The sequence below is a fragment of the Eumetopias jubatus genome, unplaced genomic scaffold, assembly GCF_037043125.1.
Source record: "Eumetopias jubatus isolate StellerSeaLion01/CBP00866 unplaced genomic scaffold, mEumJub1_p1.0 scaffold_12, whole genome shotgun sequence".
Taxonomy (NCBI): domain Eukaryota; kingdom Metazoa; phylum Chordata; class Mammalia; order Carnivora; family Otariidae; genus Eumetopias; species Eumetopias jubatus.
This window is the reverse complement of record NW_028274818.1, coordinates 68,457,425-68,478,750: the sequence shown is the minus strand read 5'-3', so window position 1 is coordinate 68,478,750 and position 21,326 is coordinate 68,457,425. Positions and strand designations below refer to the sequence as shown.

General features: G+C 58.0%; 1 protein-coding gene across 1 annotated transcript in view; it reads left to right on the top strand.

Annotated features, from left to right (window-relative positions):
* Positions 1 to 915: 915 nt before the first annotated feature.
* The window catches only part of CAPN2 (calpain 2), a 40,194-nt gene continuing 19,783 nt past the window's right edge, over positions 916 to 21,326 (top strand). Inside the window, exons 1-2 of the mRNA XM_028111572.2 lie at positions 916 to 1,260; positions 5,665 to 5,734. Of these exons, the coding sequence (XP_027967373.1) occupies positions 1,024 to 1,260; positions 5,665 to 5,734 (307 nt within the window). The 5' untranslated portion in view covers positions 916 to 1,023. The remainder of the gene's footprint in view (positions 1,261 to 5,664; positions 5,735 to 21,326) is intronic.

The window sequence follows — 21,326 nt, the reverse complement described above, 5'->3', positions numbered from 1 at the left end:
CAGTCCCTGCGCACCCGCGCCTCCGGGATGGAGCCAAGAAGCTCCCTCCCTCCGAGCCCCTCCCCCAGCACCCCGCCCCCGGGGGAGGGGTCGCCGGCTCTGCTCTCCAAACACCCCACCGGTATTGACTCCATCCTCCCCTTCAAGGTGAGTGTCAGATAAACAACAATACCTGGAGTTGGTAATCTCTGCACCCAAACCTGGGGCTCGAACTCACCACCCCGCGGTCAAGATCGCGTGCTCCACCGACTGAGCCAGCCAGGCGCCCCACGAGTACCTTATCAGTATAAGTATGCCCCTGCAATATCCGGGACATACTTACACTGAGGAAATATTGGTGCTAACCTGAAATTCGGGATGTATTTTGAGTGGCCAACCCCGGGACCCTGTGTGTGATGTGCAGCGTGTGATTCTAACAGGCGCTGAGGCCTCGGAATCCCCGTGCTGCCCGCGACCGCTGATGCGACACTGGGTCACCCAGCCTCTCCGAGGCCCGCTGTTCGCCTCTGCAGGATGGGAACACAGTGGGGGGACACCTGTCTCCCGAGGTTGCTGAGGGCGTAAATGAGAGGCCGTCTGCGCGCTGTTGGACACAAAGTCGGGGGCCCGGTGATGGCCGCTGATTTAGTCCCGGACCCGCCTTCCAGCCCTGGGGGCGGAGCGTTGGCGGCCGGTCGGGGCCGCAGGTGGCAGCTCCCGACCCCCGGCGCCGAGGCCACACCCCTCCGGGCGCTGAGGCCACACCCCTCCGGGCCGCCGAGGCCTCACCCCTCCGGGAAGCCACCGCCCTCCGGGCTCCGAGGCCACACCCCTCCGGGCGACGTGGCCACACCCCTCCGGGCGCGGAGGCCCCACACCCCTCCGGGCGCCGAGGCCACACCCCGCCGGGAGGGGGCGCCTCCTGCTGGGGGAGGCACAGCCGGCCGCGCCGCGGACCGCAGTCTAGCCGCAGCGCGCCCGAACAGGCCGCGCCCCTGCCAACACCGGTCCCTGCTCGCCGCGCCCCTGCCGAGACCCCGCGCCATGGCCGGCATCGCGGCCAAGCTGGTGAAGGACCGAGAGACGGCCGAGGGGCTGGGCTCGCACGAGAAGTCCATCAAGTACCTCAACCAGGATTACGAGGCGCTGCGGGACGAGTGCCTGGAGGCCGGGACGCTCTTCCAGGACCCCTCCTTCCCGGCCATCCCTTCCTCCCTGGGCTTCAAGGAGCTGGGACCTTATTCCAGCAAGACGCAGGGCATCGAGTGGAAGCGGCCCACGGTAGGGCGCGGGGCCGGGGGTTGCGGGGGGCGGCGGGGGGCGCGGGGCCCGAGGTGGGGGGGGGTGCGGGGCCGGGGGCCGGCGGGGGGCGCGGGGCCCGGGGTGGGTGGAGTGCGAAGGGTGCGGGGCCCAGGCTGCCGGCAGGCGTAGCGCAGCGGAGTCTGGGAGGGCCGGCGCCGGCCGCCGGGAGCGCGCCACGAGCGCACCGCGCGCGCCCCTCCCCGTTATTCGGTGCAGGCGCGTCCGCCGCGTGGGCCTGGCCTCTCTCCACCCCGGCGCTTACCCAGCCAGTCAGGCGCGCCCTGCCCTCCGGTGCAGTTACCAGGCCGGCCAGGGGAGCCGCCTTCGGACTCCACGAGATGTCGGGGCGACATAGGGGGCCTGGGAGAAACTTTGCTTGGACTCCCGCGGGGAGATGGTGGGAGGAAGGTCTGCGGGGAAAGGAGGGTGGAAGGCAGTATCTGACCAGGAAAAGTCAGGCTCTAACTCAGCTTGTGTCTGCTTCAGGGAAGAGGGAAATCCGCAGCCTGGTCCTTTTGTGCGTAAGGATTGTCTCATGCAGTCGTGGTTAAGATTTATCCAATCAGAGTTTCGTGTTTATTTTTCCAAATGGGAGCGCTGGCGAGATCTCCGCGTAACATTTACCCTGATGATTAACGAAGGACAGGAGTGATGCAGCACAGAGCCAGATGCTCCTCCTCATTGCACTGGCCCAGAATGCTCCCTGGGGAATCTCGGGGGCCCCTCTAAGCTCCCATGTCCTGCCCACGCCCCTTGCCCTGGCAGACCTTGGGACAGCTTGCCCCCTCCTCCAGTTGTCCATCCGGTTCGCCATGGATCCCTGCAGGCTCCACCTGCCATGGGACACTGCATGGGATTCCCCCGCCAAATCTGAACAAGGCTTCCTGGGAGCCCAGGCTCTAGATTCCTGACCTGAGAATAAAGTTGCTGCCCTGTGTCTACTCCTCTGGACCTCCCAGGTCACCTGTTACCCTAAACCCAGCCTATAAGCAGCAAGCGCAGTAAAAATGCCCTAGGCGGGGTCCCCAGCACTTGAGTTCATTTCTTGCTCACCTGCTGGGTGTCGCTGCCTGGACCTCTAGCCTCTCTGCTTCCATTTCTTCATCTAAAAGGAGAGATGTTGCCTAAGTATTTTCCTCTTTATTTATTATTCTTTATCTTTTATTGTTCCTCACAGAGCCCTGTTAACTTTCCTCAAGTGTTTTCGCAGTTTATAGATATAATTATGTATTATCTGTCCTTCCCTCGGAACTGCAGGGCCCCCTGTGTATTGGTCACCAATGTGTCCCCAGAGATCAGTGCCACCTCATCCAGAGGTCCTGAGCGCCTGTTAACGTGCCAGGCACTGTCTTCAATGCTTGGGATACACCTGTGAACAGAGGGATGGTGATTCTTCATGGAGTCAGGGAATGAATGAAGGCAGGATTGTAATGAGCCTCAAGTGAAGTTATAGTTGTGAGAGTGACAAGTAAAAGAATGTATTCACCTGACAGTAGCATGGCGCCCTGCTCACAGTTTACAGAGTGAATTTGCACACTCCTTCACTTGTTCTCTCATTCACTATTAAATAAGCATTTGGGGCGCCTGAGTGGCTCAGTTGGTTAAGCGACTGCCTTCGGCTCAGGTCATGATCCTGGAGTCCCGGGATCGAGCCCCGCATCGGACTCCCTGCTCAGCAGGGAGTCTGCTTCTCCCTCGGACCCTCCCCCCTCTCATGCTCTCTATCTCATTCTCTCTCTCAAATAAATAAATAAAATCTTAAAAAAAATTTTTTAATTTAAAAAAATAAGCATTTGCTGAACACCTACTATGTGCCAGGCACAGTATGTCTAGTTTTGCCTCCTTAGACTTTAGGGGCTGGTGAGGGGAGGCAGGTCACCCAGGAGGTAGAACTGCCCGTAGAGCTTCCAGATGGGCGAGAGATCTAGAGCCATCTCAGGACCCTGCCAGCTCAGATGAGACAGGTTGCGAGCTTCACAAGTTGGGGGGGGGGGAGGCGGGGAGGCTGTTACGTTCCCATTCAGCAGTTGAGGAACTAGAGGCTTGCAGAAGTTAAATATTTGTTCACACAGGTGTCCAGGGTGGAGCCGGGACTCTGTCCAGCCTGTGGGTTGGACAGCTACCTTCTGCCTCCGTCCTGCCTTCTCGAACACTGCTGGGGTTGGGGTCAGGCGAGGGAAACAAAATATCCCCTGGATCTGGACACCAGCGAGTCACTGGGGACTTTGGAAGAGCAGCTGCGGTCGGAAGATGGTGCAGAGCCGGTCGGCTGGGGGCTGTAGGCGCCACAAGTGAGGGACCCAAAGAAGGAAGAGCATCATCAGCTCCTTTGAGAGGGTGTCTGAAAAGGGACAGGGGAGTGGTGGGTAGGGCGGGCCGTGGGGTTTGAGAGGCTGTGGGATGTGTCATGTGTTGAGTCACCAGGGAGGAAGGGGTGAGAGACAGGCAGACAGCAGGAGTTGGTGACACAAGGTCCCAAGGAAGGGAGAGCAGGGAGCGGGCAGGCCCGGAGCGGGAGGGTGTGCTCCTCCCTACGGAGGGGTTTCCTGACCTTGCTGCTGAGACCAGCTGCAGTGCTGGGGAGGTCAGAGCAGGGGCAGGCTGCCTGAGTCCCCCTGTGCCCAGAGAGCACAGACCTCTGGTGGCCTCAGATTCAGGGACTATCATCCCCTTGCTCTTCAGTGACAATAGCTGACTTCTGTGGGGTGCTCACCAAGGACACGTGGTGTCACTGAACACCCTGTGGGGGTACACCTGTCACACCATCCCCATTCCACAGATGAGGAAACCAAGGCCAACAGAGGTGGAGGACCTTGCCCGGGTGTTAGAACCCGTTGGAATGGCAGGGTCAGGGTTCAGACCCCGCTTGTCTGGACCCAGAGCCCAAGCCTCGACCCCGTCGCCGGGGTCACATCGGGGTTTAATCCAGTGCCTACATGCCGTGCACGAGGCTCACTTTCCTGAGGCACCTCCAGGGGCCACCCTGGGCTTTGCCTTCTTTGGAGAGGCTGCCCGAGGTGTGGGAAAGTTTCTGAAACAGTGGAAAATCCTGCTGGTGGAAGAGCCTGGCGCACAGAGGAACGCAGTGTGATTCTTGGGCTCTCGGCACCAAGCCCAGTGTGTCCATCGATCAGCTGCATGAGTGCTTGCCTGGCGGGTTCGGCTGTTCCGTCATCCCCCCAAGCAGACCGACCTGAGCAGGGAGGGGACCATGGCGAGGCATGAAAGGAATGCACTCTGCTGTAGAGTGATGCACAGGGACAGGGGCCGGGGGGCCGGACCCAGGCCCCACCCAGAAAAGGCTTCTGCTTGACCCAGAGGAACACACCGAGGGGTGTGGGGTGGAGCGCCGGCGCACCGAGGCCGCCCAAGCCGATGAAAGCCTGGATTTATGCCTGGCTTCCTCTGGCTTCCTCTGCGGCTTTGGGGTGGAGCGCTTCAGAATCAGGAAACAGAGAGGGTGGCGGGAGGGGCCAGAATTGTTCCCAATTGGCCTCCATGGGGCTGGGTGGGGGGGTGATAATTGTGAGTTTTGTTACTAATCAGTGAGGTTGTAACACCCTTAGAGTTTTGTTACCAATCGGTTAGAGGCAACCTCAGTACAGAGCTATTGTTATTGGCCAGTGAGTGCAAATCCCAGCACTGTCTGTAACTTAGAGCCCCTATCTTTGGACACATTGTTTTACATTGTTTTATGTCCGTGGCCGGTTTCCTCCCTGTAAAATGGGGACGGTACCCATCTGAGTCCCCAAGAGGGCCCCATGACATAAAGCACCACGCACAGCACGCCTCTGCAGCGGCTTCCCGAGACACGGATGCTGCTGGTATCCCGGGCGCTGGGCGGCTTCAGAAGGCTAGATCCGTTCCCCTGCACATACCCAGCAGCACCACTGGACGGGGCACAGCTAAATACCAGACCGCAGAGTACAAGTGCTCGGGGGCTCAGAATCCCAGACACGAGCGAGGGCTGGACTGTGAAGGAGGGCTTCATGGAGGAGGCGGCAAGAAAGCTTGAAATACAGTAGGAGGTGAAACAGGAGAGAACAGGGTGGGAAAGGAATCCCACGAAGACAAAACAGCTGACGTGCAGGAATGGAGGAGAGGGGCTGGTGGGGCGGCCCCAGAGTATGAAGGGACCCCACAGCTGATGGAGAGGAAGCAGAGACATGAAGTAGGCTGTAGGCAGTGCGGGGCGCTGGGGTTCCACGGGGCAGGGGTACGAGAAGTTGCCCATGGCAGTCTGGCTCTAACTGCAAAACTTTCCCTGGTGGGGGGGGCGGTGAGGGGAGAAGGCATCTGGTGCACCCGCTGGGAACGGAGGTGTCCTAACCCCAAAAGCATGTGTCTGGTGGCTTGACAGCACTGTGTGGGTCTCGTTCCCAGGAGATCTGCAATGACCCGCAGTTTATTATTGGAGGGGCCACCCGCACGGACATCTGCCAAGGAGCCCTGGGTAAGTGACGGCACCTGAAATAGCCTGTGGGGTCTCGTCTGCAAGGCTGCAGCCTGCTGGCTTCCATTTCCAGAAGCTTCCCGGCATTTCTTCTCCCCTGAGGGGCCCATCCCAAGGCACACATGAGGCCTCCTGAGTCCCCTGCTCTGGGCTGGTTGTTGAGACTACACAGACGCGCCCACTGGAGGGTGCAGGTGCTTCTGGATTCCAACCGCCCATTGCGCTCGGCCCTCCCCAGGGGCAGAATGGCTAGCAGCTGATGCAGTCGGGCTCTGGGCTGAGGGCCAGGTGGGAGGACTCCCCGAGGCCAGTCACAGCCCTGACACTTCCGTTCTTGGGGGCTCGGGGACCGGGGGTGGTGACTCAGTGTGAGGGAAGAGGGAAACCTGAGCTCGCTGCTGAGCGGAAGTCAGAGCACCAGAGTGTTCTCAGTGTTTGCAAGACGGGCTCACCATGGTATCACAACAGCTGGAAGCAGCGCTTCTCGTTGCAAAGGTGGTTGTAATGTTGGTTTAAACGCATGGGGAGGGGGGAGCTGAACTGTGAGGGCCTGAGGCCGAGCCCCCATTCCCTCCGGACGGACGCAGTGACTGCTGAGCCTGGACCTGCCGAGTCTCCGGCTTTGGTATGAACTCTCCCAAGGCTTCTGTGAAGGCTTAACGTGGGCCTGGGACCATGACTTGAGATGCTCGTAGAACCCTCGTAAGGAACAGGAGCCTGTGGTCACTCCGATAAACCAGAAGCTTGTTTCCTGCGATCAGCTTCCCCTTGCTCCCCAGACTAGTCCACCTGCAACAAAATCGATGAGCTGGAATCGTACCGCCTTTCCTAGCCTACTTTGCCAAGGTTCCTATACTCAGAGTAATAGCGGCTCATGTTTCTTGAGTGAACACTGTGTACCATACACTAAGACAAGATGCAGAATCCCCGCGGTGCTGTGATTATTCTTATCGATGAGGACACTGAGGTCCCGGGAGTAACAGTGGAAGTGGGGGTCTGGGATACAAGCACGGACCGCGTGATCCAGGGCCTGTGTCCTCAGCCCCCGGGCCACACTCGTAGAAGGGGGCTGGAGAGTCTCAGTCTCCAGCTGTGTGAGGGACTCTGGGAGCCCCACAGGAAATGCCTCTCGGAGAACATGCCCAGCTGGCCTGAGCCCAACCTCTGTGTGCAGATGCCTGAGATGCCGGAGCACATTCTTACCTGCCTAGAACACCCCCCCACCCCCTTTCCTTTCCTCTCCCCCACAAACAATAGAAGCCAGGGGTCCTTGGGCAATCGGAGTTAGCTGACAGAGGCTTTGGCCAGCTCTGGGGGCTTGGGGGATGGGTCACACCGGGGCTGGACTCCACACGTGGCCCGAACATCTACTTTAATAGAGTGTTATGACATCTCAAGGGCCAAATTGCAAGTAGCAAATGCAGGATTTGAGTGTTCTTTACATAGCACCAGGCCTTTCAGAGAGGAGACAAGTGGACCTTACATTCCAGGGGTACGATTCCTGAGATCTGCCCTGGGTCAAATAGAAACAAGATCAAGAGTGATCAGCCCTTTTAGAATTCCTCAGTCATTGGTCTGTAATTTCTAAGGCCATTTGCTCTCTTGGCCTTTCCTTCCGGAGGCTCCTGGTTGGAGGACCGCCTGTGGAATGTGGTTGTCTGGACTCTCACCCACCTCTGGTCTCTGGGCACAGGGTGGTGACTGTGGCCAAGTCCGAGCAGGCTCAGAAGCATCTGGAACAGGGGACTGTGGCGCGGCAGCTGGCCACACAAGTGGCAGCCGGGGCTCAGCTCCTGGACTGTGGGCAAGTCCTCACACAGATGAGGCATTTGGCTGTTCTAAAGTAGTTACTCCCGCCTGCCATGGCGCGTGGACCACATGCTCCAGCATGGCGCGCGGCCAGACCATCTGCAGCAGTGACAGCCCGGCCACCATGCGCACCTCTGTGTGCCCAGCCGCAGGCAGTCACCCCAAGTCTGCCGTGAACCCCCCCACCACGCAAACCAGAAGACAGCCCGGGGGTGCGGCTGGGGGTACAGGCAAGGCCACAGAGCTGAAATGCACCGAAGGAGAGACGCGGATCCAAGTGTATGTCTTCCTGCACTCCTCAGAGCTGCCCTGACACCGTGACTGTGTCAAGGGGACCGGAAGGTGACATTCTCAGAGCAAAATTCACTTTCTGCCCGGAGACCCACTTGGCTCACCAGGGACCCCGGGCGGTGCCGTCCGTAGACTTGTGCATTTCTGAGTGCCAGCGGGCCCAGCAGTGGGCCGTCCACAAACCACCCCCCTCTCCCAGGAGGCACAGCCCAAAGCCCCAGCGAAGTCGTTCGCGCCCTGTTTGCAGAACTGCCCCTACCGCAAGAGCAGCTAAGTAGAATCTGGACTCACGGCTGGCGACCTGCTCTTACAGGTTGGAACTGCCCCCAGAGGCCGGGAAAGTCCGGAAGCTGAGCTCCTCCCACCATAGGTTTTCACTGTGCCTCTGCGGAGCTTTCTCCAGTGCCCCCAGAGTCCCCACAGCCCCCCATAGCTCTCTCTGCTCTCCCCAGGCCTGGTCTCCCCCCCACCCCCACCCCAGGCCCCCTGGGGGACGGCTCGAGGCCACCAGCAGCTGTCAGAGCTCTTGAAAGGCACAGCCTGTGTCATTGTCACCTGGAGGATGTTTTCCAGTCACCCTGCCTCCACGCCCAAGAGGCACCTGGGTCCCCAGAGCACCTACTGGGCGGTGTTGGCTACAGGTGTGCTCCCCACAGCCCAGCCCACTGGAGAAGCACCTGCTCCCTCCACCAGATCAGCCTGGGGGTCCTGGGGCAGGTTACCCAAGCTGAGACTCAGTTTCCTCTTCCGTAAATGGGAATAACGACACTACAGTTGACCCTGGAGTCACACGGGGGTTAGGGGCGCTGATGCCCTGCACAGTTGAAAATCCACATCCAACCTGACTCACCCAGAACTTTACTAATAAGTGTTGTAAATAATCTTTATTTATTTTTAAAAGATATTTATTTATTGGAGAGAGAGAGAGAGAGCATATGCACGAGCAAGGGGGAGGGGCAGAGGGAGAGAGAGAATCCCAAGCAGATTCCGCACTGAGTGTGGAGCCCCACACGGGGCTCGGTCTCATGACCCTGAGATCATGACCTCAGCCAAAACCAAGAATCAGGGACACTTAACCAACTGAGCCACCTAGGCGCCCCTGTAAATAACTTTAGATGATTTACATTATAATTTTTTTAAAAAGTCATTTTTATGGTAGGTGCCTTTTGAAATGTTAATAGACTTTATTTTGTGGCACAGTCTTAGATTTATGGAAGAACTGAGAGGACAGTACAGAGAACTCCACCTACCCCACACCCAGATTCCCCGTCTTGCTGAGCTCTTATTATGGCTCGGGACCCAGCACTGATATGGCATCATCGAGATTTCCTCAGCTGTTCCCAGTGTCCTGGCTTTGCTCCAGCATCCCACTCAGGGACCACGTTATGTTTGGCTGTTGTGTCTGCGTGGGCTCCTCTGGGCTGTGGCAGTTTCCGATGCTTCTTGCATTTTAGGGTTCTTGTAGGAGGCCCCTCTATTTTGGAATGTGCAGGTGCCTTTAAAAAAATAGTGTGTGTAGTTTTAAAAAAAGGATGGAAAATTAAGTGTCCGCTGGTTTGGTGGAGAAAGTAAATACATTCTCTTCTCTTTGCAACAGTCGCTTCGCAGCCAGCCCCATCCTCACTGCCCCCCCCGCCCCTCCCCCCAGGGCGTCTCCAGCTCCTAGAGCAGATGTGTGGCCGCTATGACTCATTTCCTCCCAGCCTCCCTTCCAGTTATAAATACTACCCCCAGCTTTGCTCCCCGAAGGCTGCAGCCATGCTCCCAGCTCCCTTCCTGCTGCCCTAGGACAGTCCCAGAAGCTGGGACAGCTGGAGCGCTAACCCTGCTGTTTTCCCCAGGCCCCTGCCCTGCCCCGGGTGCCCCAGCCTTGGTCAGCACAACAGCAGGCTTCCTGACCTCCGGACCCCAGAGAGCAGGGGCAGCGGAAATTCTCCCCCCAAAGAACCCCCCCCCAATGTGGCATACATTTGCATCTGAAATCCCAGGGTGCCCAGGAGGAGTTTACAGGGCTCCCCTGCTCCCCATTGGCCTCTGATCACACTGTGGCTTTTCACTTGTCAGGGGCTCCCTGACCCAAGAGCCAGGCCACATCCCTTTGGCCTCCCTTGTCTGCCCCTGAGATTAGGGTTGGATCAGATTTTCCTAAGATCCCACTACTTTTGACATTCTGTGACTCCAAAAATATGCTACCTTCTGCTGGCAGGAAGCCCTCCCCCCAGCTTCTTGCACCCTCCCCCCGCCCCCCGCAAGGGGTCAAGGTCTGGGGAGCCCTGCTCAGATCACCCCCCCAACGGGCCAGCTGCGGCGGGGCTGGCGAGGCACTGGCCAGCAGCAGTGCGGGTGATGGAGCCCCAGGAGGAGGGGGGGGTCCACACGGCGGGGGCCGGCCTGGCAGGCAGGTGTGCGTTAACCAGGACGAAGTGGCCTGTGTCTGCACTCCAGGACGATAGATAGCACGAGCCACGTGTGCGTTGTGGCCATTGCGGGGGGGCGGCGCAGCGGCCCGGGGCGCCCTGAGGTCCAGCCTCCCGCCCCTTACTCTCCGGGTTGGGATGGTCCTCACAGACTTGTGTGTCTCCGCCGGAGCCAGGCTGGGCACATGCATCCGTGAACACCTGTAAGCAGCAGGGTCCAGAGGGGGGACGTGGGGGTCCGTCAGGCCGAGCGTGGCCGTGGCTCTGTGGCACGTGGCTCTTCGCTTTGGGCGGATCGCCGTCCTCCTCAAGCCTCCGTTGCCTCATCGGCGAACTGGGAGTTAAGGGGAACACCTGCCGCAGGGCTGAGGCTGAAACTGAACGCACCTGTGCAGCTCCGGGCGGCCGGGCGCGTGGGAGGGGCTTGAGTGCTGCATGTGGGCCGCGCTGTTCCCGCGAGCGGGTCAGGTGCGCCTGGGGAGGCCCGTGGCGTGCGCGCATGCGCGGTGCCGGCCCTTGGTACCTGCCCGGCTGGGCTCTGGGCCTCGCGGTCGGCAGCCCCCGAAGTTGTGGAGAGGGACAGGAGGTGGTGTTCGGAGAAGAGCTCACGGGGCCCCGTGCAGTCCCCTGAACCCCACCGGCGGGGCCCACGCTCTGCCTGCAGTGCGCCTTCAGCCCCAGCTCCCGCCTACCGCCTGCGCCGTGGGAGTGAAGGTGATGCTAGTGTCCTCCCTTTCCCGTCGGGTGGGGAGCTGCACGACTCAGTTTCTTGGTCTGTCTGGGGGTCTGGATCAGAGTGCAGAACTCATTCCTGTGGGGCTACTTTGTACTGGGGTCTTCTCTCCTGCACCTCGCGTCCCCCCCCCCATGGGGAGATTTTTGTCCACAGTTCAACACTGAGGATGCTCCCAGGGACTCAGGAGGTTGGGGGCTCCTCCTGTGGGGTGGATGAAGGCGGCGGGGGGCGGGGGAGAAAGGGCGTGGGTTTGACGGCGCCCCAGTCCCCGGAGCTGGGGAACGCAGCTGGTGGCTTCCTGCTGGTCCTCCGCCAGCCAGGGCCCAGCTGCGGGGCAGGGACTCCCTTCCCAGCATCCAGTGGTCCAGGCAAGTTCAGAGTCAGGGCTCAGTCCTCAGCTCCCTCCTTCTTTGTAGGGCCCCTGCTCCGGCAGGGGAAGGGAGGGGCAGGGACACATTGTCTGGATCATGCGCTGGCTCCTAGAAGGAGGCTTGTGTTAACCAGGGCAGGGTGGGGCCTGTCGCCCATAGCCTCGGATGTAAATGAGCAGTGATTGGGTGTGGGGGCATTCTGGTTTGGGGGTGCCCTCCTCTGGGCTGCTGTGGGGCATGGAAAGGTGATGGGAGGGACCCCTATGGGACTCACCAGCCACCATCCCACAGGCCTGGGCCCCCGGCAGGGTGTGAGCATCTTCTAGAGAAGCCCCTCCCCAGCAGCTCCCAGGGGTGGCCCCAGTTAGCCCCCCGGAGCTTCTGTCCCCTTCCTTCCAAAGCCGGTCCAGTGGCCTCCCTCCACAGGCTGCCTAGGCCTGTCCCCTGTGCTGGAGACCATTAAACACCAGTGTGTCAGGAGGGGTCAGATGTGGCCAAAACCAGCCTCAGCATCTGCTCTGTTTGGAATTTGTGTAGCTTCACGCAGAGAGCAAAGGAGCAAGGCACTAACACAGTGAGACCAGGGCCATTGAGACTGGACACAGGGCAGGGCCTCCCACCCTCCGTGCTGTTGGGTGGGCGGCGGCATTCCTGGCCCCTGGCCACTGCGTGCACTAGGCACCACCCAAACTTGACAGTCAGAAATGCCTCCAGACGTTGCCAAGATCCCCTGGGGTGGGGGAGTTGGTGGCAAAGCGCCCCTGGTGGAAAATCACCGAACACCAGAACACCAGCACCGGGGTGTGCAGGGGAGAGGGTGGGAGGGTAGTGGGGCCTGGAGGGAGCCTGGAGGAGGGAGCCGCGGTGGTAAATAATGGGCAAGGCTCTGTAACCCCCCCACAGTTGGGAGGAACCGGCATGTAAAGTTGGGGTGCATTGCTGGGATGTTTGAACTTGTGGGAGGGGCTCCAGCTCTCCCCCACCCTGGGGAGTTTCTGCAGCAGAAGACGGGCTGCCTCTGCTTCTTGGAAGGTGCTCCCCTCCCAGAGCAGGCGTGTGGACTGCATCTCGGGCCCTGGGATGCCCCGGCGACGGCAGAGTGACTGGGCGCCTTGTGCGCCATCCCCACACCGTCACCTCCATGCTGGCTGTCCTATTGCTGGTGTCCCCCCCCCGCAACGGGGCAGGCCGTCACAGTCAGCAGGTGCCTCGTCCTGGCCAGATCTCAGGAGAGCGGATTCCAGGAAGGTCCCTGTCTTGCTACACCTGTATCTAGCGTTGTAACCCACCCCCAAAATCAGTGGCTCGAAATAACAGGATTTTTCTGTTCACTTACATGGGTTTGAAGGATGGCTGGGGTCAGCCCTGTGACTCAGGGCCCTTCCCGCACTTTCAGCCACTGGGCTGGGGTCACCTGAAAGCCCCTCACCCACCTGTTTGGAGCCTGGGCTGGAGGCTGGGTCAGCAGGGGCCCCGGGGTCCCTGTGCCTCTCATGTGGCCTCTTCCATGGAAGCCTCAACTGAGCTGAGCTTCTGGGCTCTCCCTTGTCCAGGGAGAGACCCCAGGAAGCTGCCTCACCATTTATGACCTAGCTTCAGGGGTCACGCGGCACCCCTTCTGCTGAACCCTATCCACTGAGACACTCAGAGGCTGGCCCGGGTTCTAGAAGAGCGTGTGACCCCAGAAATACTGTGGCTGCCATTTCTGGAAGATGCCATGCTTCCTCCCCTTGGAATGATGGTCTTGTCCTTCACCAGCAGTGACCCAAGGAGGCTCGGATACTAGCCCGTCATGGTTGGGTGGCTCGGTTCTCTGGGATCCCCCAGTATGCAGGGTAGTGGGGCACTCAGCTGGCTGGGCTCACCGGTGCAGTCTGGGGACATGGTAGGGGGAGAGCAAGAGGTTAAGAGGGGCCTGCCCCCCAAGGGCTGGGACTGAGTCCCCGAGGGTGACCAAGGAATGAGGTGGAGGGCAGGTGTCCAGGCAGAGTTAGCACTCTCCCGTGGGAAGTGCCCCCTTCTGGAAAGTGTGAGGCTTTATTGGGTCTAGAGGGTCTGGTGCAGAAGGGGAGAGGCGGAGCACCCTCCCTAAACTGGTGGAGTCTAGTCTAATTTCTTCTACCTCACCTTCCCCTCACTTGGAGCCCTGCCCCGCCTGTGCCTGCTCCCTGCTCCTCTGGGACTGAGCCACCCCTGCACTGCTCAGGTGTCCCCACCTGCCCTTCCCTAGCCCTGCAAGGGCTCCTCCCCTCCACCTGCTCCTCAGGACCGGTTCAAGCCCATCTCCCCTAGCCCCCTGCCCTCCTAACCCACACGCTTACCCACCCCTCCTGCATCCCTCCTCCCCCTTACCCTCCCCACTCCTTCTGCAGCCCCGCCCCTCTTGTAGCCCCCACCCTCCTAACCCACCCCCCCCTGCAGCCCCCCACCCTGGTCAGACTTGAAGCCGAGGGCTCACCGCCACCTGTGATCGTGGTCCCCTGCCTGTCCTCACACTGGCCCAAGCCCCTGAGAGCTAGAGCCACTCTTGTCCGGAGCCTGCACACCAGGCGTGGAGGGGAGAGGGAGCAAACAAGGCACTAGAAAGCAGACGGGGGCGGGGGGGGAATATTTGTATCCATGTCCGCCAGGGTCCGTGCAAGGAGGGGGGTGCTCAGAGGCTCTCACGGGGCCAGGGGCTCGTCAGGCCCGAGAGAAGCAACAGTGGGGGTGCCGAAGCTCAGAGGGCTTCCAGGAAGCGTCAGGGCCGGCCTTGGGCGATGCATTGTCTGCGCTTTCTCAGCGTGTGTGTTTGAAGCGTGTACACGCTGTGTGTGCGGCGAGTCAGGGACACGTGCTCGGCGGTGACACGGGCCCTGCCCTCATGGATCTTCTGTTCTGGGACCCGTCACGGGCAGCCACACTCTCCTGGGGGGGAGGGAGACCGAAGCCCAGCGTCTCCTGGATTCTCTGCTTCACTTTCCTGTTTATGGAGGGAAATCCCTGATGGCAGGCGGAAGCATGCCACGAATATCATTGTGCTCCCCGCCTGGAAGCCCCCCCGCCCCCACGGCCGCAAATATTAGGAAACCAGCCCTGTCCCGCTCCCGGCGGTGGGCCCCCGGTGACCTCGGCCCCTGCACAGAGCTGACTTAGGACGCACACAGAGGCCGGGGAGCACAGCCCTGGAAATTTACTGACATGGCTCTGTATGAATTCACCTTTTCAGAAGAGGGCTCTGGACCTTCAAGGAGCCATTCATCAGGCCGCCTGGAGGGCTGTGTGGGGAAGGCTATGTGCGCCCCGTGTGCTCAGGCCGGAGCCAGGAGGGGGTGAGCCCAGTCGGAGACACTTAAACCTTTGTCAGGGTAGTCCGGAGGGTAAGGCATCTGTGCCTAATGACCCCAAATTGCAACGCAATCCTCCTTTCCCAAGCAAGTCAGAAGGGAGGGGCAGGTCTGGACTTGGAGGGGATTCCCTGGGGCCCATGAGCACAAGGGGCCTAGTGATGCCAGCAGGTGCCCGGGGTGGGGGGTGGGGGGGAACAGAGAGAAGGTCACTCAATAGTCGTTGAGTGAATAAATTAATCCATGCGATCTCTCTCTGCCTTAGACACAAAATTCAGAGATAGAATTCCATGCAAAAACCCACAGCAAGACACACGGGGAGAAGGTGGTCCACCTGCAGGGGGAGGAGGCAGGGTGCTTGTGCCCTTAAAGGGCCCTCTTGCCTTGTGTTCTGTGAGGGACCCTCGGCCCCCCATCCTCTCCTCTGTGGCTCCCCCTCCTCACATGCCCCCCTCGTCCGCTCTCATCCTTTCTGGGACCACACACCACAGCCTGAGACTTCGCTCTTCTGGGTCCCAGCTTTCTCCCCTGACTCCTTCCCTAGAAAAACACATGTTCACATGCAGAACTTGCCCAGAATGTGTGGGGTTCCACATCTCTGAAGCCCATCTGGGGACCCCTAGTTTGCCTTTTGCATCGGCTCCTAACAACCTTCTGACTACCATAGCTAAGAAAATGTGAGGTCAGAGAAGTTGAGAAATATATCCAGGTGCACCTGTCACCAGCAGGATCAGGATCCAGACCTAGGTCTTAGCACATGTCCTGTGCTCCTTCCCACCCGCCTCTGGGCGGGCCTCCCAGGTCCGTGCAGGAGGCCTTCCCCTCGTGGTCTGGGGCTCACTGAAGGCCAGCCTAGCAGCTGGGGAACAGCCAGCCCCGCCCCTGGGAGCCTGCCTTGGTGAGCGAACACATCAACCCCAGCCTTACTGGGACCCTCTGGCACCCGCCTGTTCTGTGTACTCGCTAGGCACCCAAGGCTCTCAGCCACGAGACTGGCACTCCCTGGGTTGTGCACCTGCTCCTGGCTCCGTGTCGGCAGAGAGGGCGCCTGGGACAACGTGGCCGCGGGGAGGAGGGTGCGCGGGAAGGGCGATCCCTAGGGGCCTGGCTGAACCCAGCCAAAGGGGACGACAGAGAGAACAGCCAGGAGCCCAGAACCTGACAGAAGCAGAGAGGAGGGAGTCAGAACAGGTGGGTCCAGGCTGCGGGCCTGGGAGGAGGGCACACGGGCACATCTCCTGCAGGGATCCCGAGGTTGCCCCCTGGGGAGGAGAGGCATCTCTGTGTCGACCCAAGTGAGAGGTGGGGCAAGTCTGTCTTGGCCCTGGGACACCCTCCCCTGGGCCGTTTCTGTAATGCCGCCTTCCTAGCCGCCCCCACCCCTGGTTCAGCCTCTCAGAAGCTCTCCGGAGTTCTCACTCGAGGTCTGGTCTCACAGTGGGGTGAGGACTCTTGTGTTCTGCTCTGGGAATTAAGTCGAGATGCAGTGTGGGGTCTTTGGAGAAAGGGGGTTGCAAGCTCGCGGAGGCAGCTCATGCTTGACTGAGCGTGTGGCTGTTGGGGTACCCAGGTGGGCTTTTAGGATAGGAAGCAGGGCAGAAAATCACCCCCCACCCCGCCCCCAGCCTCTCAGGCCTGTACCAGTTGAGTGTCTTCCAGAACAGACTAGTAGGGGCAGGAGTTCAGCGGGGGGTGGGGGGAGGAAGGGGGAGCCTGGATGTGGGAACAGCCAGTCTGGAGCCTGTAGTCAGACCTTCAGTGGGTGGTTCAGGAACCCCTGGGCAGAACCTTGTCTGCTCCTTTAATGATGGGCATGGCCAGCAGCCCGGATGTTCAAGGACCTGTGGTGACCCAGCTCCAACCCTTGTCCCTGCCCGTGTCTGGGGTGCTGGACAGGGGAGTCCCAGGGGAGTCAGAGCTTCAGGCAAAGTAGACAGAAGGTGCTAAAATTTACTATGCCTCCCCTCAGTGGGGCCTGACCCCTCCCCCAGTGCATACAATGAAACCATGTCTTATGAAGAAAAACCATGGGTTCTAAAGAAAAGACAATCCAAAAAGAAGGGGGTGTCGAAATCTAGGGAGAGAAAGAGCCACAGATGCTGTCAGAAGGACCTCAGCTGCCAGAGGAGGTCCCTGCATTTAGGTCTGATGGGGGATGGCCAGGGAAGAGCCTCACCCACCCCCCGGAGAAGATCTGGTTCTGGGCAGGCCAACAGCAGGTGCACCCTCCCTAGCATGCCAGAAGGTTCCAGGGTCGAGTATGTGGAAAATATGCCCATCGTGCCCTCTCCCCGCCGAAGCCACCACAGATTATTGTTGGGAAGCCTCCACTCTTGACCTGCTTGGCTTTGCATTTCCCATGGAAACATGGAGCCTTCACCCATCATCACAGGAAATCCTCAGATAAGGCCCAGAATCAATAAACCAAAACCCAACAGTTTAGCATGCTCGTTTCTGTTTTGTTTTAAGATTTTATTTATTTATTTGACAGAGCAAGAGCAGGAACACAAGCAGGGGGAGTGGCAGAGGGAGAAGCAGGCTTCCCGCGGATCATGGAGCCCGATGCGGGGCTCGATCCTGGGACCCTGGGATCATGACCTGAGCTGAAGGCAGATGCTTAATGACTGAGCCACCCAGGCGCCCCTAGCATGCTCGTTTTATACAGAGATGAATCTCAGAAGAATCGGCTAACTGAAGTGAGCGTGGGTGCCTCGGGAAGGGAGACTAAGACGGGGCAGGAGTCCACAGTTTTTAGTGCCCTTTGTGCTAATTTTTAAATCTAGGGGCAGTGAAAGCTTGATCTAAAAAAAAATGCTAAAGCAGGGGGCGCCTGGCTGGCTCAGTCGGTAGCACCTGCGACTTTTTTTTTTTTTTTTAAAGATCTATTTATTTATTTGACAGAGAGAGACATAGCGAGAGCAGGAACACAAGCAGGGGGAGCGGGAGAGGGAGAAGCAGGCTCCTGGCAGAGCAGGGAGCCCAATGCAGGGCTTGATCCCAGGACCCTGAGATCATGACCTGAGCTGAAGGCAGATGCTTAATGACTGAGCTACCCAGGCACCCTAAAAAAAATTTTTTTTTAAGTGCTGTCTACCCTCAACTTGGAGCTCGAATTCCCAACCCTGAGACCAAGAGCTGCATGCTCCTCCAACTGAGCTGGCCAGGAGCTCCTAATGTGTTTGAGACATTAGTTTTTCCCTTTTCCATGAACTGCTTATATCTTTGTCCATTTTTCTATGGAGCTCTCATTTCTTTATTTACTAGAAAAGTTTATATACAATGTCTGGGATCTGAGTATTTTTCCTTTTTTTTTTTTAGTTTGATTTTGTTAATTACGATTTTTTTTTTACCATGTAGACTTTTTTTAATATACTTTAATGTAGTTAAGTTTATCATTTAAAAGGCTTATGGCTTCCAGGTTACAATTCCATAGCCTATCTCCACTCAGATTATATTGGAATTCTCCCATTGTCTCTTCCAGAATGTCTATGGATCTATAAAAACATTGTATTTATAATGTTATCATGTTAATATACTAAGATACAGTTAAGATATATGGCATAAATACATAGGCAATCAAAATACAAATAAAACAGATGGCTAGATTTACCATATTTATGTAGGATTATGTAAATAACATTAGAATATATGCTTAAAATATATAATGTTAAATGCTAAAATATGAACATTATTCCATTTAGAATTTACCCCTATGACAAGATGAACTAGAACTTGATTTTTTTTCTAGAAGGCCACTCCATTGTTCCAATTCCACATGTGAATAGTGTATCTTCACTAAATTCCTGTGTTTGGAATGATTCTGAACTTTCTGTTCTACGCCATGTATCTGTATTCTCATGCACAAGTTCTGTATGGTCTTAATTATTGTGGCTTTATGCCTGTTTTAATACCTGATAAAGGTAGACTCCCTTCCCAGACTTTCTTCTGTCTATGCTTGACATTTAATTTTTCCTTATAAACTTTACATCAGCTAAGTTCCAAATTTAAAAAAATCCTCTTACCATTTTTATTGGGATTGCATTAAGTTTACAGGCTGACTCAGGAGGAAGTGGCATTTTTACGATGATGACTTTTTCTAGCCAAGAATCTGGGCCCCGTTTTAAATGGGGTAAATGATTATCTGAGCTTCTCCATGCACGATGTTACCCTTGGAGTTAGCTAAGGGTGAATAGCTGATGAGGGATAGACCACAGTCAGCCAAGTCTTGAACACTCTTGGCCATACACACTGTGTGTTGGAAGCCTTCTGTGACCTGGTGAGGAAGTATCACCAGATCCCTGGCAGGAGAGGCCCTGATTTAGCAGGTGGAGCTGGTGTCAGGACTCAAGAACTGGGCGTAAGTAGGTCATGCCCAGATGCCACCTCGAGGGAGCAGTGCCCGGGGTCGAGGGGCACAGCTCAAGCCAAGCCCAGGAAGAAATACTCTCACCACACCCTCCCCCTCCTCTCCTGTGCTCCCCAGGGCTCCCGTTGGCCAAACCCGCCCGCAGCGAGAGGCGCTGGGAGCCCACGGTTTCGTCCAGGGAGGCTAGCTCCGGGGCGGAGGGCAGGATGAAGGTGTGCACTGGACCTGGGGAGGCACGCATGTCCCCACCACCGTCATCTCTGCTCTGAGACAAATGGACTAAGTGAAGACAAGGTCATTAACGGTGACCGAGTGTAAGCAGACTCTGCACCCAGCAGGGGCTTCGTGGTGTGCTGCTCAGGGACAGTCCCACGTGGTGTGGGTGGTCACCCACCTTCACCTCTCTCTTGCGGACGGGTAATTTAAAAGCCAAAAAACTACACATCTGCATCTTTCCAAGCCCGTCTGTGTGGCAGCTTTCCTGGACAGTCCTTGTCACTGAAAGACACCCTCGCAGGCTCTCCTGGGGCTAGACCAGTGGAGCAGTGGACAGGTGCATCGCCGTCTCACCAGTCCTAACCCAGCCAGCTGGTTGTACCCGGATCCTGATGCCACTGACCCAAACAGGCTCTGCCTGGGGGAGGTTCCCGGGACTTCTCCACCCACCTCGCCTCTGCAGGAACAAGTCCCTGCGGGACTGTCCAGAGGAGAAGGGCAGTTGTGAATCATTTGGGGGAAGGGAGAGGCTGACCTTGATGGGGAGGACAGAGGACCCGAGGCTGCAGCGGGAGGTTGTGGGACAGGTTTCCCGGGGAGGAGAGGGCCCCACGCGGACATGGCATCCAGGCGGCAAGCAGGGTGCTAGTGAGCACCGTGCAGCCAGACACGGAGACAATCAGGTCCCCCCTCAAGGACAGAAGTACCCACGACAACATCCTGTGAATTAGATGCCTTGGAAATTCGCAAAGGAGACCACGTGGGTCACACATTAAAAGCTTTGCTCAGACCCACCTGACGGTAGCTCGTTACGGGGACTTCGGGAGGCCACCAGCCTCCCTTGGCCTCCTGTCCTCCGCTGTGACAGAGGCCGACAGCACCTGCCTGTTTGTTCTGTGATGAAATGAGAGGATGATTTTGGTAAAGCCCAGGGACCTGCCATGTCGTGAGTCCCCATGATGTCACTATTCTAGTCCCTGATGCTGAGAACGCTCACAGGAGCGGGGGAAGTAAGGAAACGAGATGCGCCCTGTGAGGGAGAGAGTTAGGAATCCGAGTGTAAAACAGGATTTCCGACGCTTTCACCTTATTAGGCGTCCGCGCACTCTTCCAGGGGCCTCCCAGCCTTCAGCCCCACAGCTTGGAGGGCTCACAGGAAACGTTTCGAGTCTTCGGCTGTAAAATGCTCTGAGTCTTGTTCCCTCTTGTTTGCTGTGCTCTTGGTGCCCCTGTCTTGACGGTGTGACAACAGGCTGACGTCCTGCCGTCCCAGTGAGTCACCGTGCATCCGACAGGTGGCAAGTTTTACTGTCCCGTGAGCCGTGGCCTGAGGGAGTTCAGATATGACATAGGATTTCATGAAGCTGCTGGCGTGTTACCCCTCCATTTTAAGCGTGGATTGCAGTTGGATATTCCTAGTGGGGTCAGTCTCTAGCAAGGTTCGGTTTTTAAACAAAACCCAGGACTTGATTTAGAGGATTTGCTTGGGAGACTGGATCACCTCTGGCCTGAGTGCCCTCTGAGCTTCCATTTCCTCAGCCCACAGAGGCAACGACAGCCCAGGTGATTGTGTCGTAAGGGTTACAGATACCTGTGCAACATGCTCTTTGCAGAGCGTTGTGCACATGCTGCCTGCCCGCTATGGCTCAGGGCAGGTCCGGATTCCGCCGCCTGCGCCGTCCCTTCAGGACACCTGACCTCAAGCAAGTCACTCGATGCTTAAAGCCACAGTGCCATCATCCAGAGGCATTCTAGGATGACACGCCCTTTCAGAGGAAACCGGTTAGGTTGGGACAGCTCTGCACAGGGCAGGGGGTGCGGGGGCCTTGCTGAAGGAAGAAAACTGGAAGGCATGGAACACGGCCACCGATTTCCAGGATGTGGCGGGAGCCTCTGGGTCTGGTGGTGAGCGGACATCTGAGCTGGGTGTGGGGCCAGCGCTGACCTAGATGTATGGCCCACAATAAACAAGAGCCCCGTCCCTGCTGCACCCGGTCACATCCCAGGAACAGCCGTGACGTCTGAGGCCACAGAGCAGGATACATGTGCGTCATGTCAAA